At 43.7% G+C, this 16,485-nt stretch overlaps 1 protein-coding gene and 1 long non-coding RNA gene across 15 annotated transcripts in view; one reads left to right on the top strand and one right to left on the bottom strand.

Moving 5' to 3' along the window:
* HNRNPM (heterogeneous nuclear ribonucleoprotein M) overlaps positions 1 to 16,485 on the top strand; it is a 177,307-nt gene that overhangs the window by 136,037 nt on the left and 24,785 nt on the right. For 2 of the 14 annotated variants that reach the window (XM_082381988.1, XM_082381987.1), the window contains exons 1-2: positions 2,322 to 2,480; positions 10,932 to 11,101. The exons of the other annotated variants lie outside the window; for them this stretch is intronic. In XM_082381988.1, coding sequence (XP_082238114.1) covers positions 2,368 to 2,480; positions 10,932 to 11,101 — 283 coding nt within the window. In that variant the 5' untranslated portion in view covers positions 2,322 to 2,367. Of the gene's footprint in view, positions 1 to 2,321; positions 2,481 to 10,931; positions 11,102 to 16,485 lie in introns of those variants that run through there. 14 annotated transcript variants of the gene reach the window in all.
* On the bottom strand, positions 349 to 10,918 carry LOC309624202. Its single transcript, XR_014241811.1, has 2 exons — positions 3,155 to 10,918; positions 349 to 905 (listed from the first exon to the last, which is right to left on the bottom strand). It is a non-coding gene; the product is annotated as an uncharacterized lncRNA (long non-coding RNA).

Below are 16,485 nucleotides of genomic sequence, written 5' to 3'. Positions count from 1 at the left end.
AAATAAATATACATAAGAATAGTGTCTACTTCCTGTGTGTCTCCCATGAGTCAGATACCCCACTGGGCCCTTTACACTCACTAACAAGTAATGTCCACACTTACCTGAGGGTCACCCTGAACAGGGCCCAGTACTTTTTTTTTTTTTTTGGCCACATCACGCAGCCTGTGAGATCTTAACTCCTCAACCAGGGATCGAACCCTCGCCCCCTGCATTGGAAGCACAGAGTCTTAACCACTGGACTGCCAGGGAAGTCCTGAGTTGTAGTTTGGTGCTAGGCTGTCTTTCATGACCCTTAACCCTAGCAGAGAGAGAGCAAGTCTTAGACTCAGATCCTTTGGCAGAGCGTATGACTGAATTTACACTTTAATAGCATCATTCTCTTATTTATTTTTTACAATAAGCTAAGGTAAAGCAACATTTTAACATCCTTTTTTTCTTTGGCTGTGCTGTGAGGTGAAGCAACATTTTAACATACTTTTTTTCTTTGGCTACGCTGGGAGGCTTGCAGGATCTTAGTTCCCCAACTAAGGATCGAACCCAGGCCTTGGCAGTGAGAGGGCAGAGTCCTAACCACCAGACCGTCAGCGAATTCCCAAAACAGCCTTCTTTTAAAGAAAATAAAGTGTCAGTTACAGGAAAGAGTGAAGGAATTAATAGTGCAGGCGATGGCTAAACCCAGGAATCTGGGCAGTGTTGGATTAAATCAACCAGCCTATAGGAGCACAGCCTAGTAGAAAGTTTGTTTCCTCAGCCTGGGCCTGGCTTGCGGCTCATCTCCAGTCACACCCACTGCCGGAGAAGGGATCAGAGAAAAGGTGGCTTCTTGTCCCTGCTGCTTTGTATTCGGCCTCCTCTCCATGATTCTGAGAGACTGCTGTGGCCTCTTCTGCCATTTCTGAGCCCTGTTGGGCAAGGGAATTCAGAGATTCGTGAGGCTTCTTCTGGTCCAGGGGCCCCTCTGGTCTAGAGAGGTCTAAGGGGGAGGGGGGGAACTTCCCTGGCTGTCCAGGCCAAAAAAAAAAAAGAGAGAGAGAGAGAGGTCTAACGGGGAGGAAAGGAAACTGAGATAGATTCCAGTGGGACCAAGTGAAGAGGGTTGGTGTGCACAGGGGATTTTAGTAGATCAGAGATTTCCGGGGGCAGGGGGTGGGGTGGGTGGGGGGAGATGAGAGGAGGGGCTTGCAGATGGGCAAGAGAAAGGAGTTCTGAGACAGGTGAGTCTGGGAAGTTCTTGGGAATGGGAGCTGGAAAGAGAGGGTGGGGCCTATCCTCTGCCTTAGCCTGGGCTATTGGATTTATTCTCCGGGCCTGGAGTTCTTAACCTGGCCGGATTAAGTATTTAATTTGGAGGAAGGTGTGGCAGGTGAGATAGTTCCTCAGAGCCCGATGAAATGTAGTTATTTGGTGAGATAGGGGGAAAAAAACCCATTTTTCCCATTGTGAGCTTAGAGAGAGTTTGGTGGTTAGATGGGAACTTCTTCAAGATCCACTGAAGCATTTATTTCAAAGTACCAGAGACAACAGAGACCAGGGGTGGCTGCTGGCTAAGGGAGCCTGAGGCCTCTGAATGCTGGGGGCTCTGGCCTCTTCCCAGGCCACTGTGGCTGTCCCAGGACATCGTCCTGTAACAGCCCTGAAAACCCATTCGGAGAAAGGGCCAAGCTCTCAGGGCAGAGGGACCCACGGTCAGGCAGGAAGGAGCCCCATCATGTGATTTCTATCACCATGTTTGGCTTCTTGCTTGTTCATTCACTCAAGAACCATTCATCAGCACATTCGAAGTCTCCAGCTAGGCGTCTGGTTGCTGACGGCTGTTAGTGAGAGAGACTTAGGCCATGGGCTCTGCACCCAGGACTTCTCAGCGTGGTGGGGAGACAGGTCGGATAGAGCCCAGATATTCTTGGTGCAGGATGATACTTGCTTAGAGAGAGAGCATTTTACACATTTGTCCTACGGCCTGGCCCTTCAGTGTCCTACCCTTGCCTGCCTAACTCCTCTCTAGCCTAGTAAACAGAACTTCGCTGCCCTTCTGCCCTAGCTCTGATTACAGAAAGCTGGGAGTGACGAGGTCCACGTGTGGGGGGTGGAGAGATGGCGCCTCTACCAGACCTGGAGAGCGGATGGAGTATCCAGTAGGCGCCAAACGCAAGTTAGTTGCGAGAATGAATTAGTAACAGCTGACGGTGCGCGCCTGCGCGCCGCGGGGGCGTGGCCCGGAACAGGGGCGTGGCCCGGTGCTGGAGGGAAGGAGGCGGGAGGCCGCCGCGGCGCGAGCAGACGTTACTGGTCGCGCCGGATCACGTGAGCACGCAGGCGCAGCGCCGCGCATCCCGCTCGCTCACACAAAGCCCAGACGCGGAGAAAATGGCGGCAGGGGTCGAAGCAGCAGCCGAGGTGGCGGCGACGGAGCCCAAAATGGAGGAGGAGAGCGGCGCGCCCGGCGTGCCGAGTGGCAACGGAGCTCCGGGCCCGAAAGGGTGAGTATTCCACAGCTCCTTGTCCCAGGCCGGGCACTTTTGCGGCGGCCGGCGGCGGCTCCGTTAGGTCTTGGCGGCTTCCCACCGGCGCGGCCTCGGCCGGGCTTTCCCCTCAGGGTCTGCCGAGGGTGGGGGCCGCCCAGGCCGTGAGGGGTGAAGCCGGGCGGCCCCGGGAGCGCCTCTAGGACAGCTCCTTCTTCCCAGGCCTCGGGCCTCAACTCCCCCGGTCCCTCCAGGCCGGGTCCGACACCGACCCTGACGCAAAGGCCTCAGGCCAGGCCTCTGCGCGCGGGGATAATGGCGCGCGGGCCCTGGAGCCGACGAGCCCCGGAGTCCGCGACCCGCTCGCCTGTCGGGTGACCTTGGTTGGGCGCGTGGTTTCACGTCTCTCCGCAATGGCCCGGGGCCTCAGTTTCTCGATCGGTAAAGTGGGGGGAGGGGAGGGATTGCGCACGCAGGATCTCGCCCGTTGTCGGTCCGGGTAAACGGTAGCAGAGGCGGGTGGGTATCGGGAAGGACCGCGAGGCCGGCTCCGGGAGCCTCCTCCCCCCTCCCGCTTCCCGGCGCGCGCCGTTCCCCTCCTCTCCAGCCCCCCCCTCCCCCGGCCCCGCGATAAGTGCCTCGGTCAGAACCGCCCCTCGCTCCAAGCTCTGGCCTCGGCTCAAGTCCCTCACCTCCTCCCCAGGTGCGCAGTAGGTATTTGTGGAGAGATCGGACCTGCTGCTCAATGTTCAGCCGTAGAAGCAAACTGTAGGGAGGGAAAAAAAAAAAAGGGAAACGTTCTCTTTCGTGTTCTAGGGGAAGATTTTTCCATCATCAGGCGGGTTCACCCATTTCCAAACTCCCGTCACCCTTTCAGTCCTGTTTAGAGGTCTGTCTCGGGTCCTCGGTTTTTAAAGTTTCCATAAAGCTTTAAAGCATTCCCTTATGTCCCCTTGAACCCCACTCATTCTGATTACAGCCGCCTGAAAGATGGAGAGGCGTTTTGCCTCCTCCCGGCAGCTGTGGGGGGAGGACAGGGGAAGGCTGGGCACACATTTGATTTACCACATACGTTTTTTAAAAATTGTGGTAACATACGTAAGGTGAAATTTACAGTTTTAGCCATTTTTAAGTGCACGATTCAGTGGCATCAACTGCATTTGCGGTGTTGTGCAGCCATCACCAGTATCCGCGTCCAGAACTTTTTCATCATCCCAAACAGAAACTAGCTGTTAAACAATAACTTCCTCTTCTCCCCCTCTCCTGGTTACCTGTGTCATACATTCTATCTCCTATGAATTTGCCTTCCCACAAATTTTTAATGTGCATAGTTGGAGTTCGTGGGGATTAAAAGTGAATGTAGTTAAAGCGCTTTGTTAATGAACACTCACTAAATACTAGCTATGTTGTTAAACTTTCTCTCCTTAGGTGGGGAGGAACAAAATACCGTGGTTACTGGTCCTTGGAAATCAAGAGAAAGGCATCTTAGAAGTATTCCCAACCCTTTATTATTGAAAATTCTGGAAAGGGATGTGTTCATTTAAACTTTTTTCATTACCTATTTCCTTTATTTCTTTATCACAGGATGGAGTGCTGCTAGAATCGTGCTAGGTGAGAAGTTATTAGTTATAGATTATAGAATCTGGGGTACATTTTTCAAATTTCCCATTTTCCACTGTCCATTTCCAAATAGTCATTTTGTGACTGATTCCAAATAGTCATTTTGTGACGCACGTTAACACATGGGTTATTAGAAAGAACCTGAAGGTTTTAGAGCTAAAAGAGCCCTTGTTGGAAAGAACCTCAAAGTCTAGGACTGCTTAGTAGAGACTATTTTAGGAAGTTAGGAACACTTAGATCTGTTTCGGAGGGCCATTGGAAAAGTTTGTGTGCGTGGTGTTTTTTTTGCATCACGAAGCTTTTAAAGCAGAGTTCTTTAGAAAACAAAGCCCCCCCCCCCCCCCCCCCCGCCCTTCTCACAGGGAAGGCCAACGAATATTTTTGTAGTAAAGTAATTGTGCTGTGGTATTAGTAAAAGGAGTTAACTAGGTAGGGAGCTTGGAGGGGCACCCCTCCCCCCAGCCTAACCTGCTGGGGGCAGTTAAGAGGTGTTCCTCTAGGGGGAGGAGGATGAAAGACGATGGAGAGAGGCAGAGAGGAGAGCGTCCAAAGACTAGGAATTTTTATATTTATATATTTGATACGTATTTATAAAGAACCCAAACTGCTGGAGCACTGGGGGCCAGCTGGTGGGCAATGAATTCCAGACTAAGGAATTTAGATTTTTATCTTGAAAGCCTTTGAGGGAAGGGAAATGAGTGAGACTGGATTCTTCTTACCTTTGTCTCCGCCAGGAGTGGAGTGTGCTGTAAACCAAAAAGGCAGTGAGATAGCAAGCTTGATGAGGACCCCAGATAGGACAGCTTGTTTTGCAGTTCCTTTTCTTCTGGGTATAAGAGGAGGGTTTGTTTTATTTTGATGAGAAATCTGTTGCATCTAAAGACAGTTAAGGGACTTCCCTGGTGGTGCAGTGGTTAAGAAGCCGCCTGCCAGTGCTGAGGACACGGGTTCGAGCCCTGGTCTGGGAAGATCCCACATGCCGCGGAGCAACTAAGCCCGTGCGCCACAGCTACTGAGCCTGCGCTCTAGAGCCTGCAGGCCGCCACTACTACTGAAGCCCGCGTGCCTAGAACCCGAGCTCTGCAACAAGAGAAGCCTCCTCAGTGAGAAGCCCGCTCACCACAACTAGAAAAGCCTGCATGCAGCAGCAAGACCCAATGCAGCCAAAAATAAATGAATAAAAATAAATTTAAAAAATAAATTCTGAAGTTAAAAAAAAATAGGCAAGATTCAGAGTTAGAGTATATTAGTCAGGAGGTAAAAGCGTTCATTTTAGAGGAGTATGTAGGCTTAGGTTTGATTTTTTTTTTTTTTTTTTTTTAATTTAAAATTTTATTTTTTAAAAATAAAGGTTGCACCGTCCATTTAAAATCAGTGACTTAACCTACTCCACTTTCAGAGTAACCTGTGGCTGAATCAGAAAACTGAGAGATACGCTATTTTAAAAATATTTAAATTTTAAAAATGTATTTAGTATAAATTCCTGGGGATGTAATGTTAGTGTTGACACTGTTTTACAGTCAAGAAAAGTTTTTTGTTTTTTTTTTTTTTAACAATTGAGAAGACTCAGGTTAAGGAAATTGACCCAAAGAATCTGGGGGAGGCCATCTTGACTCCAGGTCCTTTGCTGCTTCCACACACCACCCTGGTAACCTCTCACTGAACACAGTTATTTGAAGTGGTTTTTTTTTTTTTTGTTTAAACCAGTTTCTCTGTGCTTTGCAATGATTTGAGTGTTTGCTGTACTTTAAAAAGTGATTGTGTACTTGATAATAATTTTGAGGCACATTTGATTGTGAGCTCAAGATTAGAATAGGGGCTGTAGGTTGTTTGAATGCATGCTGCCAGCTCTTTGCTTTCACTTTGCTCTTTGATTTTATTCATGGCTAGGCAGGGAGATACTAGTCTGCAAAGATTAGGTTGCTTGTTTCATTTAGGAGTTGGCAGATGGTCTCTCCCATTACCATGTTTTGCAGTCATAGAGGTGAAAGCTGAATTGCTCCTTTGGTAGTCTGTAATGAGTACAGTGCCTAGATTTCCTCAGCCACGGCCCCATGGGCTTATTTTAAAACCTAATCAGTATGTGCAATGGTAGAAGGCAAGGAGTGAATCATTCTCCAGAAAATTTTTGGTACAAAAATATATCATTGCCACAGTTAGTGTGCCAAGTCTGTCCTTTAAACTTGTCAGTGTGGATAAGTAACCTCCTTTCACAGATGAAGGAACTGAGGCCTGACAAAGAGTTGGTGACATTGGGGTTCAGGCCTAGATAACCCTACCTCTTAGTCATCTGTAGTACTGCTCCCTTAGGTATTGCGCTTAACATTTACCAACCTGCTTTTTGTTAGGCTGATTGTTGATTCTCACGACATCCCTGTGAGCTACATGGATACAGGTTATGCTGGTTTTGCTGGTAAAGAACCAGAGAGGGAAAGCGCTTAAGTCACGTGGGTAGTTAGGAGGTGGACCTGGAGCTAGAATAGTGCTGTGAATAGTGCTCTCTGCATCTTAAATGTATTAGGGGAAACTCAGGATTGAAAGGATTTCTGTGAAGAGTCATTTTACATAAGGGATGGTTCTCAAGGGAATATGGGGGTGGGGGAGTCTTTTTCCTCAGGAGATGTGGTCAGGATTTCGACGTGTCGGGGTTGCCATTTTCAAACTACACTCTTGATTGAAAAACTGAGAATAATGAGAGTATTATACGTGAGAGGGAATGCCATGGAGGCGTAAGGGAGGATAGGGATTCACTGTTTTACATGTTGAATGTGACAGCCCTTGGTGAAATAGGCAGGCACCCTATCTTTTTACTTGTGATCTTTATGTACAGTATAATTCTAGTATGGTGGAGCAGTGACATGTTAAATTATCAATTTTCAAAGAATGCAGTCAGTGAAACAATTCCAAAGCCATATTAAACATAATTAATCTTATTTTAATGACTTGGGAGGTTCTTACAGATACTTTGGGCTTATCTTTATTGATGTATCGTGAATTAGGTTGATAGAATGTCAGAAAAAGTTTTTTAACATATTGGGTCTATTTAGAACTTAAGGTAGATGATTGGGTGCCAGAATCAGATGGGGTGTTCATTGGGAATTGGGAGCCACTTAGCGAGGAGAATATTGGTAAGGCATTTAGCTTGCTTAGGTAGCTTCAGTTTCTTTGAAAGATGACAGATTTGTTACTTTATATAAGAGTTACAAGTCAAGTTATATTGGGGTTAGGTTTGAAATTTAAGAAACTAGTGGAAACTTAAAAAATGTATAATTGGCACAATAAACTGCATAAGTTGGAAGTGTACGATTTGATACCCTCACTGAATCAAGATAATAAATACAACCATAACCCCCTTTGCTGCCCCTTTGTAATCCTCTGAGTCCTTTTTTTCCCCACCCCCAGGCCATAGTATGCATCAGTGGTTCTCAATGGGGTGATTTCTTCTTTCCCTTCAGGGGACATTTGGAAGTGTCTTGGAGATATTTTTGATCTTCATTTTCAAGTCTGAGGAATGGGGCTGCTACTGGCCTCTCTTGGGTAGAGGTCAGGGATGCTGCTGAACATCCTACAGTGCACAGGGCAGCCTCCCACGACAAAAGGATTATCTGGCCCGCAAATATCAGTAGTGTTGAGGTTGAGAAAACCCGCTATAGATTAGTTTGCCAGATTAGATTTTCTCAAATATATTTGTATATGATGAAATCTTACCATATGTACTCCTTCTTTGTCTGATTTCTTTGAGTATAAGTATTTTGAGATTCATCCGTGTTGTGTGTAGTTCATTACTTTTTGCTGAGTAGTATTTCAGTGTATGGATATACTCTAGTTTGTTTATTCATTTACCTGTTAGTAGACATTTAGATTTCCAGTTTTGGGATATTACAAATAACGTTGCTATGAACATTCAGGTCTAAATTTTTGTATGGATATATTTATTTTCTTTTGGGTAAGTATCTAGTTGTGGATAATGTATGGTAGGTGTGTTTTAACATTTAAAATTCTATAATCTAAATTTGGGGTATTTAGGATAAAGCAGGTTATTTCATCAGTGTAGCTAAATTATAATCTACCTATAAAAATGTGCTTCTAAAAGGTTTTCACAGTTAAGTGTTATATGTATTTTAGGGCTAGAAGCATATTCCCCTAATTTTATCCCGAAGGTAAGTGAGAAAATTGAATTAAACATTAAAAAACTGGGCTTTTCTTAAACTGTCACATCATCTATACTTGAACGTGTGTCACGTGAGGTTTCTTTGAGGGGGGTTTTCTACAATTCTGTCAAGAATAGAGTTGATGGTGATCATTAGAGTTACAAAAAGGTCAATTTTTTAAGGAACTGGAAGTGATGAGATAGGAGGAAACTTCTCGGAGAGAGGAAATGATTAGCCAGAGAAGGACTTGGTTACAGTAGTGCTTTGCTCACACCTTGGCCATAACCCATTTGAGCTGCTTTCTTGATGATGAGCCATGTGATGTGGATTAACCCCAAACCAAATCCCCAGCTTCTGGGGTTAGATTGGGTAGTTTATTCTTAGCAGTAATGATGCATGGCAGAATATGGCCTAGACACTTTGTTACCTACTTTGTCTTGTAATTAGTTATTTATACATTTTGTAACTAATAAGGTGAGCTGGGCAGTCTTTGAAAACACAGGCTGGAAGCATTACTGTGTCATGCACCCTGTGTCAGAGTAATGTTTTTTAATGTAGATTGTAGAGTATTTGGGTTTCAAAAGAAACCAGTTCTAAAATATATTCCTACCCACAGACTCTCTGTAGGCCCATGAAATGTAGATTGATTTACATTTTATGAATTGTTGTAACACACTTCCTCCTTATGTACGGAGGGTAAAATGCATGCTCTGTCTGGCAGACGGGTGCAGGGCTTTCATATGGAGTGGATGGGTGGACTGTGCTTGCGGTGTGCAGTCAGCCTGAGGAGGGTCTGTTGTGAGCCTGGGTAGACAGAGTGAAGAATTCTAGGAATCTGGGGATTGGTGTGGCCCTACTCCCCCTCCCCCATCTGCCAGCCCATGTGAAGGAGGTCTATTTATTGCATGTTGGTATAGTTCAGATCATGGAAGAAGTTGCTTTCCTTAGTTTTGCCTAGGGTTATAACTTCACTGGGTTACCATTTGGCACGCCTGTGTGTGGATATGAGGGACCAGTAGAAAAAAGTACTTTGGGAACTACAAAAAGTTGCTAACTTCAGTTTTTCCAAGTACACTGAAAGAAAGTCCTCCAGCTACCATTGATGTTTGAACACTACCCCTCCCCCACACACTACCCCTCCCCCACACAGGGAGGACATATCCTAGAATAAAGATCAACCCTTTACGTTAAAGAAGGTGGTCTTATAAATCATCAGTACTGTAATCTTGACTTTTTGTTTTCTTTCCATTTTTGTCCTGGATCACAAAGTCTCTGCTAGAATCTGTAGTTTGGGAGTCCCTTGATTCTCACTGGTGGAAAGCATAGGGCTTGGGAAGCAGAAAGTGCTGGACTTAGTGCCCTGAGAGGACTTCTGTGGCTGCTGCCTCCCCAGTTGTTCCTGGTCAGCTCTCACAGGTGTCTGCCTGTGGTCAAAGGGGGCTCGGAACAGCCACACGCAGCCAGCGCAGGGCCACCCTGTCTGGTTCCTGGGCTCTGGACTGGGCTTCCAGCCTGTCTGGTTCTGTGCTTTGGGAGCCTGCATTTCTTGTGAAACTTCTCCTGCCCACTCTTAAGCCAGATTCGTACCTGTAGAGCTTAGAAATGTTACTCCATGGAAGCACCTAACACACAAAGGTAAAGAGTATTACAGGAAAGGCCATGTCAGAAAAAAAACAAATCCACCCTTCTTTGCCAAAGGTGGAATTGTTTGCGTGCTGTCTTTAACCTACCGGCGTTGCTCAGACTTCAGTTTCCCTAGCCTCAAAGTAATAGGGTTGAGTAGAGAATGGTTTCTTTCCCTTAAAAATTTTGTTTTTAAAAATTGTAGTAAAATATATGTAAATTTTGCCATCCTAAAATGATTACGTGTACAGTTTAGTGGCATTAGGTACAGTGTTGTACACTATGCCAATAGCCACTCGCCATTTCCAGAACTTTTTTCTTTTATCATCCCAAACAGAAACTCTGTAGCCATTAAACAGTAACTCCCCATTCCCACCTCTCCCCAGTCCTTGGTAACCTCTATTCCTTTTTTCTCTATGTCTGGCTTATTTCACTTAGCATAATGTTTTCAAAGTTCATCTGTGTTGAAGCATGTATCAGCACTTCATTCCTTTTTTTATGGCTGAATAAGTAATATTCCATTGTATGGATCTACCACGTTTAGTTTACTTCATTCATCTGTTGGTGGACACTTGGGTTGTTTTCACCTTTTGCTATTGTGAATAATGCTGCTAATGGTGTACAAGTACCTGAGTCCAATTTTTTTCTGCCCACAGTGAAAGACACTTTTATTTGTAAAGCTAAAATTGGTTGGGCCTATGTGTACCACCTCATTTCTGTTCCATGAAATCTTATAAATCTTCCTTCTCTTTTCCTGTTTCTGTCTTGGAATTAAAGCACCTTGGGCAGGGAGTTGGCCTGTTTCCCCCACCTCTGTTAGAGCCCCACAGGAGTGTGTGAAGGCCTAGGAAAGCACACTTGTCTTGGGAATGATTTTTTTGATAGGTGGGTTTTAAGGAGTGTACTACTGCAGTTTTCTGCTCTATGGACCACTTTAGTTTGTCTCAAATCAGGATCAATATTAGTCTTGTGTTGCATGTAACTTTGTGTGGGATTGTAAACCTGGAAAATCAAATATTGTCTTTAGTATTGTGCTAACATATGGACTTTTTTTCTCCCTCTCTTTTGAATTCAGTGAAGGAGAACGACCAGCTCAGAATGAGAAGAGGAAGGAGAAAAACATAAAAAGAGGAGGCAATCGCTTTGAGCCATATGCCAATCCAACTAAAAGATACAGAGCCTTCATTACAAACATACCTTTTGATGTGAAATGGCAGTCACTTAAAGACCTGGTTAAAGAAAAAGGTAATGGTACTGGTGGTTGAGTAGGGTCAGAAGGTTGGTGTGTCATCTTCTCTGTGGATAATTCCTTGGTTATTTTTTTGTCAGTGAAGCTGTTCTGGGTAGAGCATGTGTTCTCTCCAGGCTTGAGAGTGAAGCGCCCCCATCCTACTTTTTTATTTTTACTTTTTGTGGTCATGCACTTGTGTGTCAAAAAGGTTGTTTGTTTGATCCCTTGGCCTACGAATGATTTTACTGGCTTAATATGGTTAATAGGGCTTTGATTAAGCTTGAGGGGAGCCTCTTTGTGTTAAGGAAATTTTTTGAATTCTTCATATGAGGTGGGAGAAATTTTTTCTTCTTCCTTTTTGTTTTAAAATTCTGGCGGGAAGGTAGTTTGTTTAAATTTTGTGGCTGTCTTCCTGGGATCAAAATTTGGTAGCTGGAACTTGTGCTGCTCGGATCCTAAATTATAAAACCATAGCTTGTATTTAAACTGTTAGGCTTCCCCACCCTGGGGAGGAAAACACAGAATAGATTGGCAATTGGATAGCTCAAAATAAAGCATCTGCTTTGTAGTTTGGTGCCTTTAGGCACACATTGGTCACAGCCCTGGTGTTAAAGTCTGGCCTAGGGCAGAGGAAGCAACTGAATGAAGCTCCGCTGCCACCAGGAGGTCCTAGGGGGTTGGTTGCCCCCATGGTCCTCTGCTTTACCCACCACCACCACCACCCCCGTGCACACCACGTGTGTCCTCCTTCTTTTCACACTCTTGTTCTGCTTCTTTTGTCGTCTTTTCCTGATTCTGGGCCCTGCTGGTGGCACACAGGCCTAAAGAGATTGCTCAGCCCAGGTTTAAACAAAATTATTCATAGAGAGCCATTTGTCTAATGCCTTGAGGTCTCCCTTCACCCCTACCCCAAGGGAAACCTAGAATCAAATTATTCTTAAATGGAGTCTTTTTGAAGGACTGAAAGGTACTGGTTTTTCTGGAGCATTCATAATGAAAAGAGATTTGAGCTTGATTTGTCAAATGATTAACATTTCAGTGACAGATGCCACTTGGATAGGCCATTTTGGTATGTGTACTGGTGCTCCCAGCATTGGGTTTTGAAATTATGAATGGCCCACTGCCATCATTGTCCCATCACTTAATTCAACCATGGCATGCCAGAAGCACTAGGCACCATGAACCTCTCTGTACAGTCATGTAGGCTGCTCCCATGTAGTATTTCTCCAGGTAACATGGATAGAAAAACGTTTTGGTGTGAGATTTGTTTTCCTGCCTTGATCAGCCAAATCATTCCTGCCAATGCTCCTAGGGCAAGAGTGAAGTTTCTTCTTTTTGTCTGAAGGGCGTGTCATGTGGCATCCCAGATGCAGTGTTCTTGGTTTTTGGGACTGCTGCTTCAATAAAGCTTAGAATTTCTGTACAGTACAGTTGGGTCTCATTCGAATTAGTTTTTGGAATAACCCCCAAATTTGTGTTCTCGTGATTTGGTTGAAACGCTGAATTGATACTTCCATTGATAATAAGGTATAGTAGTTCCAAGAACCAGGAATGTGGCTTTGAAAATGCAATTGTTAGAATTTTGTAAGAGATTGCAGGCCAAATTATTTTTCCATTTTTAGGAGTGTGTGAACCAGTTTTGGGACATGATGGATAAAGTAGGTGACATTTTTACTGCTTTACCATTCAGTAATTCAGTTTTGGAAGCCTTAAAGCTGGTAGCAGCAGCAGCCATGACGTTTCTGGATGTAGAAGCAGTTCACCTCAATTTCCTATTTTGCACTGTATTAAGTGTGGAGCCAGCCTGGTGGTTTATTCGGATACTTCCAAACTGGTTCTCATATTCCCTCGGCATACTGCTATGAATGCCCTGGCTCAGCCCTTTCAGTGTATTTTTGGTGGTGTAATTTAGAATTACAGGTGTGCAGTAAATCAGTTATTCTTAACAAACCTTAAAATGTTCTTGTTTAGAGCTCCCCTGTACAGGTTAAATTAATTACTTTTCTGTTTAATTAAATTATTAGAAGTATTGGATTGTGGATAAAGGGATTCATAAGAGAAAGGTAATCTTTTTATGGTAAATCTTATATTCAGTATGTGAAGTCTAAAGAAATTTACTGTTTACATATGTACAATTTCTTAAAAATGTCTTTATTTTCATTATGTGGTTTTAAAAAATATTTTAATTCATGTCTTGGTATACCAAAAATATGTTTCAATGATTATTTGAAATCTGAAATATTTACTTGAAATGTGTTGCACATGTTTTAAGGTTTTTGAAGACTTGTTGCATAGGAAAAAAAAGTTGCGGATAGAGGCACTTACAATCTAAAAGTATTAGTCTCAAAATAGTCTCTGAAGTGGGCAAACCACAGAGATTTGGGCTGTTATAATCCAACCACTCTTTATCAGTCTGCATTTTAAGAGTCTATTCCTGATGAAATCGCAGTGCTGTTGTTTCAGGAAACTAGTGGAATAGCTAGAATTAGTTGTCCTCGGCTTAAAGATCTGAAAAATGCTCTGTCATTGCAGCACTGCCTATAATTGCTGCCTGTCAGAACTCAAGTAGTAGCTTTGAGATGGCAAGACAGGAGTTTTTGTTCTAAGGATAATCATGCCTGAGAGTGCTTCACGTACCCCTCCCTAGTTCCCGATCTTTTCTCCCTCCTTGGACACCAAGTGTATATTCTCCATGTTTGTGAGCATTTAACAGCCTTCTAGGAGATCCTGTTAATAACGCATGTATTACGTGAACATACCACTTATGCCTTTTCCCCTGGATGGGATCACAAAGCTTGTTTGGTGGCACTATCATGAAATCAGCATTGCTGACTTCAAAGAGAAAAGGTACTGAGAGCTTTGTTTTGTTCTGTGCCAGGGTGCTTCCCCCGCCCCCTCCCCCATCATATCATTCGGGGACATGGATTAAACGGCCTGCAGAATTGAACTTGAGCTTTCCCTGAGCTTTCCCCTTCCTGCTCTAAGTGTCTGATTGAGCAAAGGAAAGGTTTCTATTGTCCGTCCTTTTGATCACGCTTATTTTTAACGGAGATACTACTTGGAACGAATGACTGCTGTGAACACTGAAGAGTGGATTGAAACAAAAATTGAGAGCCAGTGTAATAGGAAATTTGAATTGGAGATTGCCAAACCAGGTTTGAAAGTGACTTAACAGGCTCAACAGCTACCTCATTTTCATCACTGGATCGATATTGGGATACACATCTCAAAAGTGTTTGACCATAAGGTCTGGGCGAAAAATTAAGACTTCCGTGAACAAAAGGTGATTGATCTTGGGAATTCTAAACTTAAATAGTGTTGTGCTACATTACCGAGAAGTCCTGTGTGGATGAAGAAAGCTCGTCGTTGGGCTGTTGTTCTCCTGGCCTAACCAGGGAGCCAGCAGCATCGAGGTGGGGCAGCTGCAACCGAGGCAGAACTGAGCTGCACAAGCAGTGAGTAAACATGGAGGACAGTTTGAGGAGGAAAGAAAGGAAGGTCAGTGATACAGCTTACTCTCAATCAGTCTCAAGTTTAGCAGCATTCAGTTTAACTTGTGTAAGCAAAGATTTCTTAAGAACTTAATCCTTCTGTTTTTATTGAATACATCACTTTAAGTCAGTTTCAAATTCCAGCTGACAGAAAACTGAGGCCCAGAGGGCAAGTATAGTCCAATAGTAAGTCTCTGTTGGCTCTTGAAGATAATCTACATTGTGGGTCTGTGGAGCAGAACTTTATTTTCAATTTAAGTAAAAATCCCTACCCAGTCTGTGTGGCTCCTTCATATTTTCCTTTGTTGGAAATTCAGCCTGCGTTTTGGAAAGGCCTGTTGATGCTAAAGCATTCATATCTGTGGGTACTTGGGTTGAACCTTAATAGTGCAGCCTGCCTGGCTTATTTGTTGGTTTTTGGTCGAGTTAGAGAGGCAGTATTCTGTCTCGTCCATGGAATTAGGAGCAAGAAGGTGCTTAATCATTTTCTAATTTTTCCATAAATTGAGTAATCATTGTATAGAATAATTATTTTGCCGTGTTTCAAGTTGTCTGTATATTAAAGAAACAGGCTTTCCAAGTTAAAATATGCATTTATTCCATGCACCCCTCCATTAGAGCATGCCCTGCTTTGGAGCTCCTCCCCCACCCCCCTTTGAATTCTTTTCAGTGAAGCTTTAGCCCCTGTACTTTGTGTGTGTGTGTGTGTGTGCGTGTGTGTGCGTGCGTGCGCGCGTTTGTTTCAGCCTTGAGCAGTAAATGAAATGAGAATACAGAAACAAATACTCTTTGTGATATAAGTATGTGCAGGAGTGTTAAAGTAGCTCCAAGGGACTACGTGAATTCTTTTAGTGTTGCTCATTATCTTACCCTAATGATATGCTTTATTCTTGGGGTAATATTTTTAATAATCCACCTAAATGTTGGTTAATAATGAGTTCTTTGAGCATTTTAAAGTAAAGGTAGGGACTTCCTTGGTGGTCCAGTGGTTAAGACTCTGTGCTCCCAATTCAGGGGGCCCAGGTTCGATCCCTGGTCAGGGAACTAGATCCCACATGCTGCAGCTAAGACCTGGAGCAGTCAAATAAATAAATAAATATTAAAGTATCTTACCTTTAAAAAAAATAAAAGGTAGGTGATGACATTTGGCATTAGATTTTTCAAAGTCTTAGTTTTTTCATTTAGATATTTTGATGTTTAAAGCTGCAGTAGAATTTGTCTTAGTAGCCTGCCCTTGGGATTCCATGGATTCCATCTATGTTCAGGAATGAGAGGAGCAGCAGTATTTTTCATTAATACCTGTGAATTCCATGTCTGTGAGACTTGCTACTGCCAGTTTGTTAAGTCTGCCTCAGTCCTAACTGATCTGCTCTGGTTGATTTGCTCTTTTAAACTTCATTTCATTGAATGTGACCAGACTATGAATAGTTGGTAAATTTTGCCTTCAAAGTTTTGTTGATAGTTGTACTGACTATACTAAACAGGTCTTTGCTTTAATAATGTAGAACTAAAAGAGAGGTGGTCTTTTAAAGGTTTTATTATTCTCTTCATGTAGGGAAGTATGAACTGGCAACTGTTGCAGATCCTGTAACAGTGATTTGCTTACATCTCTGAATTGATGTGGTCTCTCAGGGTAGAGATCAGAATATTATGAATTCATGAGGAGCATGGTCATTATTGTTGATACTCGGGAACAACACTACTCATGGTAGAGCCGCAAGGCTCGCCTAACCTATGGCTAAACTGATAGGATGGAGGCTTTTTTAAATGTAATTTTTTGTTTTTAATAAACAACTATACCATTTGGGGAAAAAGAGGGAACATTTTAAGCAGAGTATTGGTGCAGAGGATTGAAGTTGGATTTGTGCTGTCTCTAGAATGTTAAGTAGAAAAAGTCCTAATTTCTA

This window comes from Balaenoptera borealis (genome assembly GCF_965194805.1).
Source record: "Balaenoptera borealis genome assembly, chromosome: 2".
Taxonomy (NCBI): domain Eukaryota; kingdom Metazoa; phylum Chordata; class Mammalia; order Artiodactyla; family Balaenopteridae; genus Balaenoptera; species Balaenoptera borealis.
The sequence above is the reverse complement of the archived record's forward strand: the minus strand, read 5'-3'. Positions and strand labels throughout refer to the sequence as shown.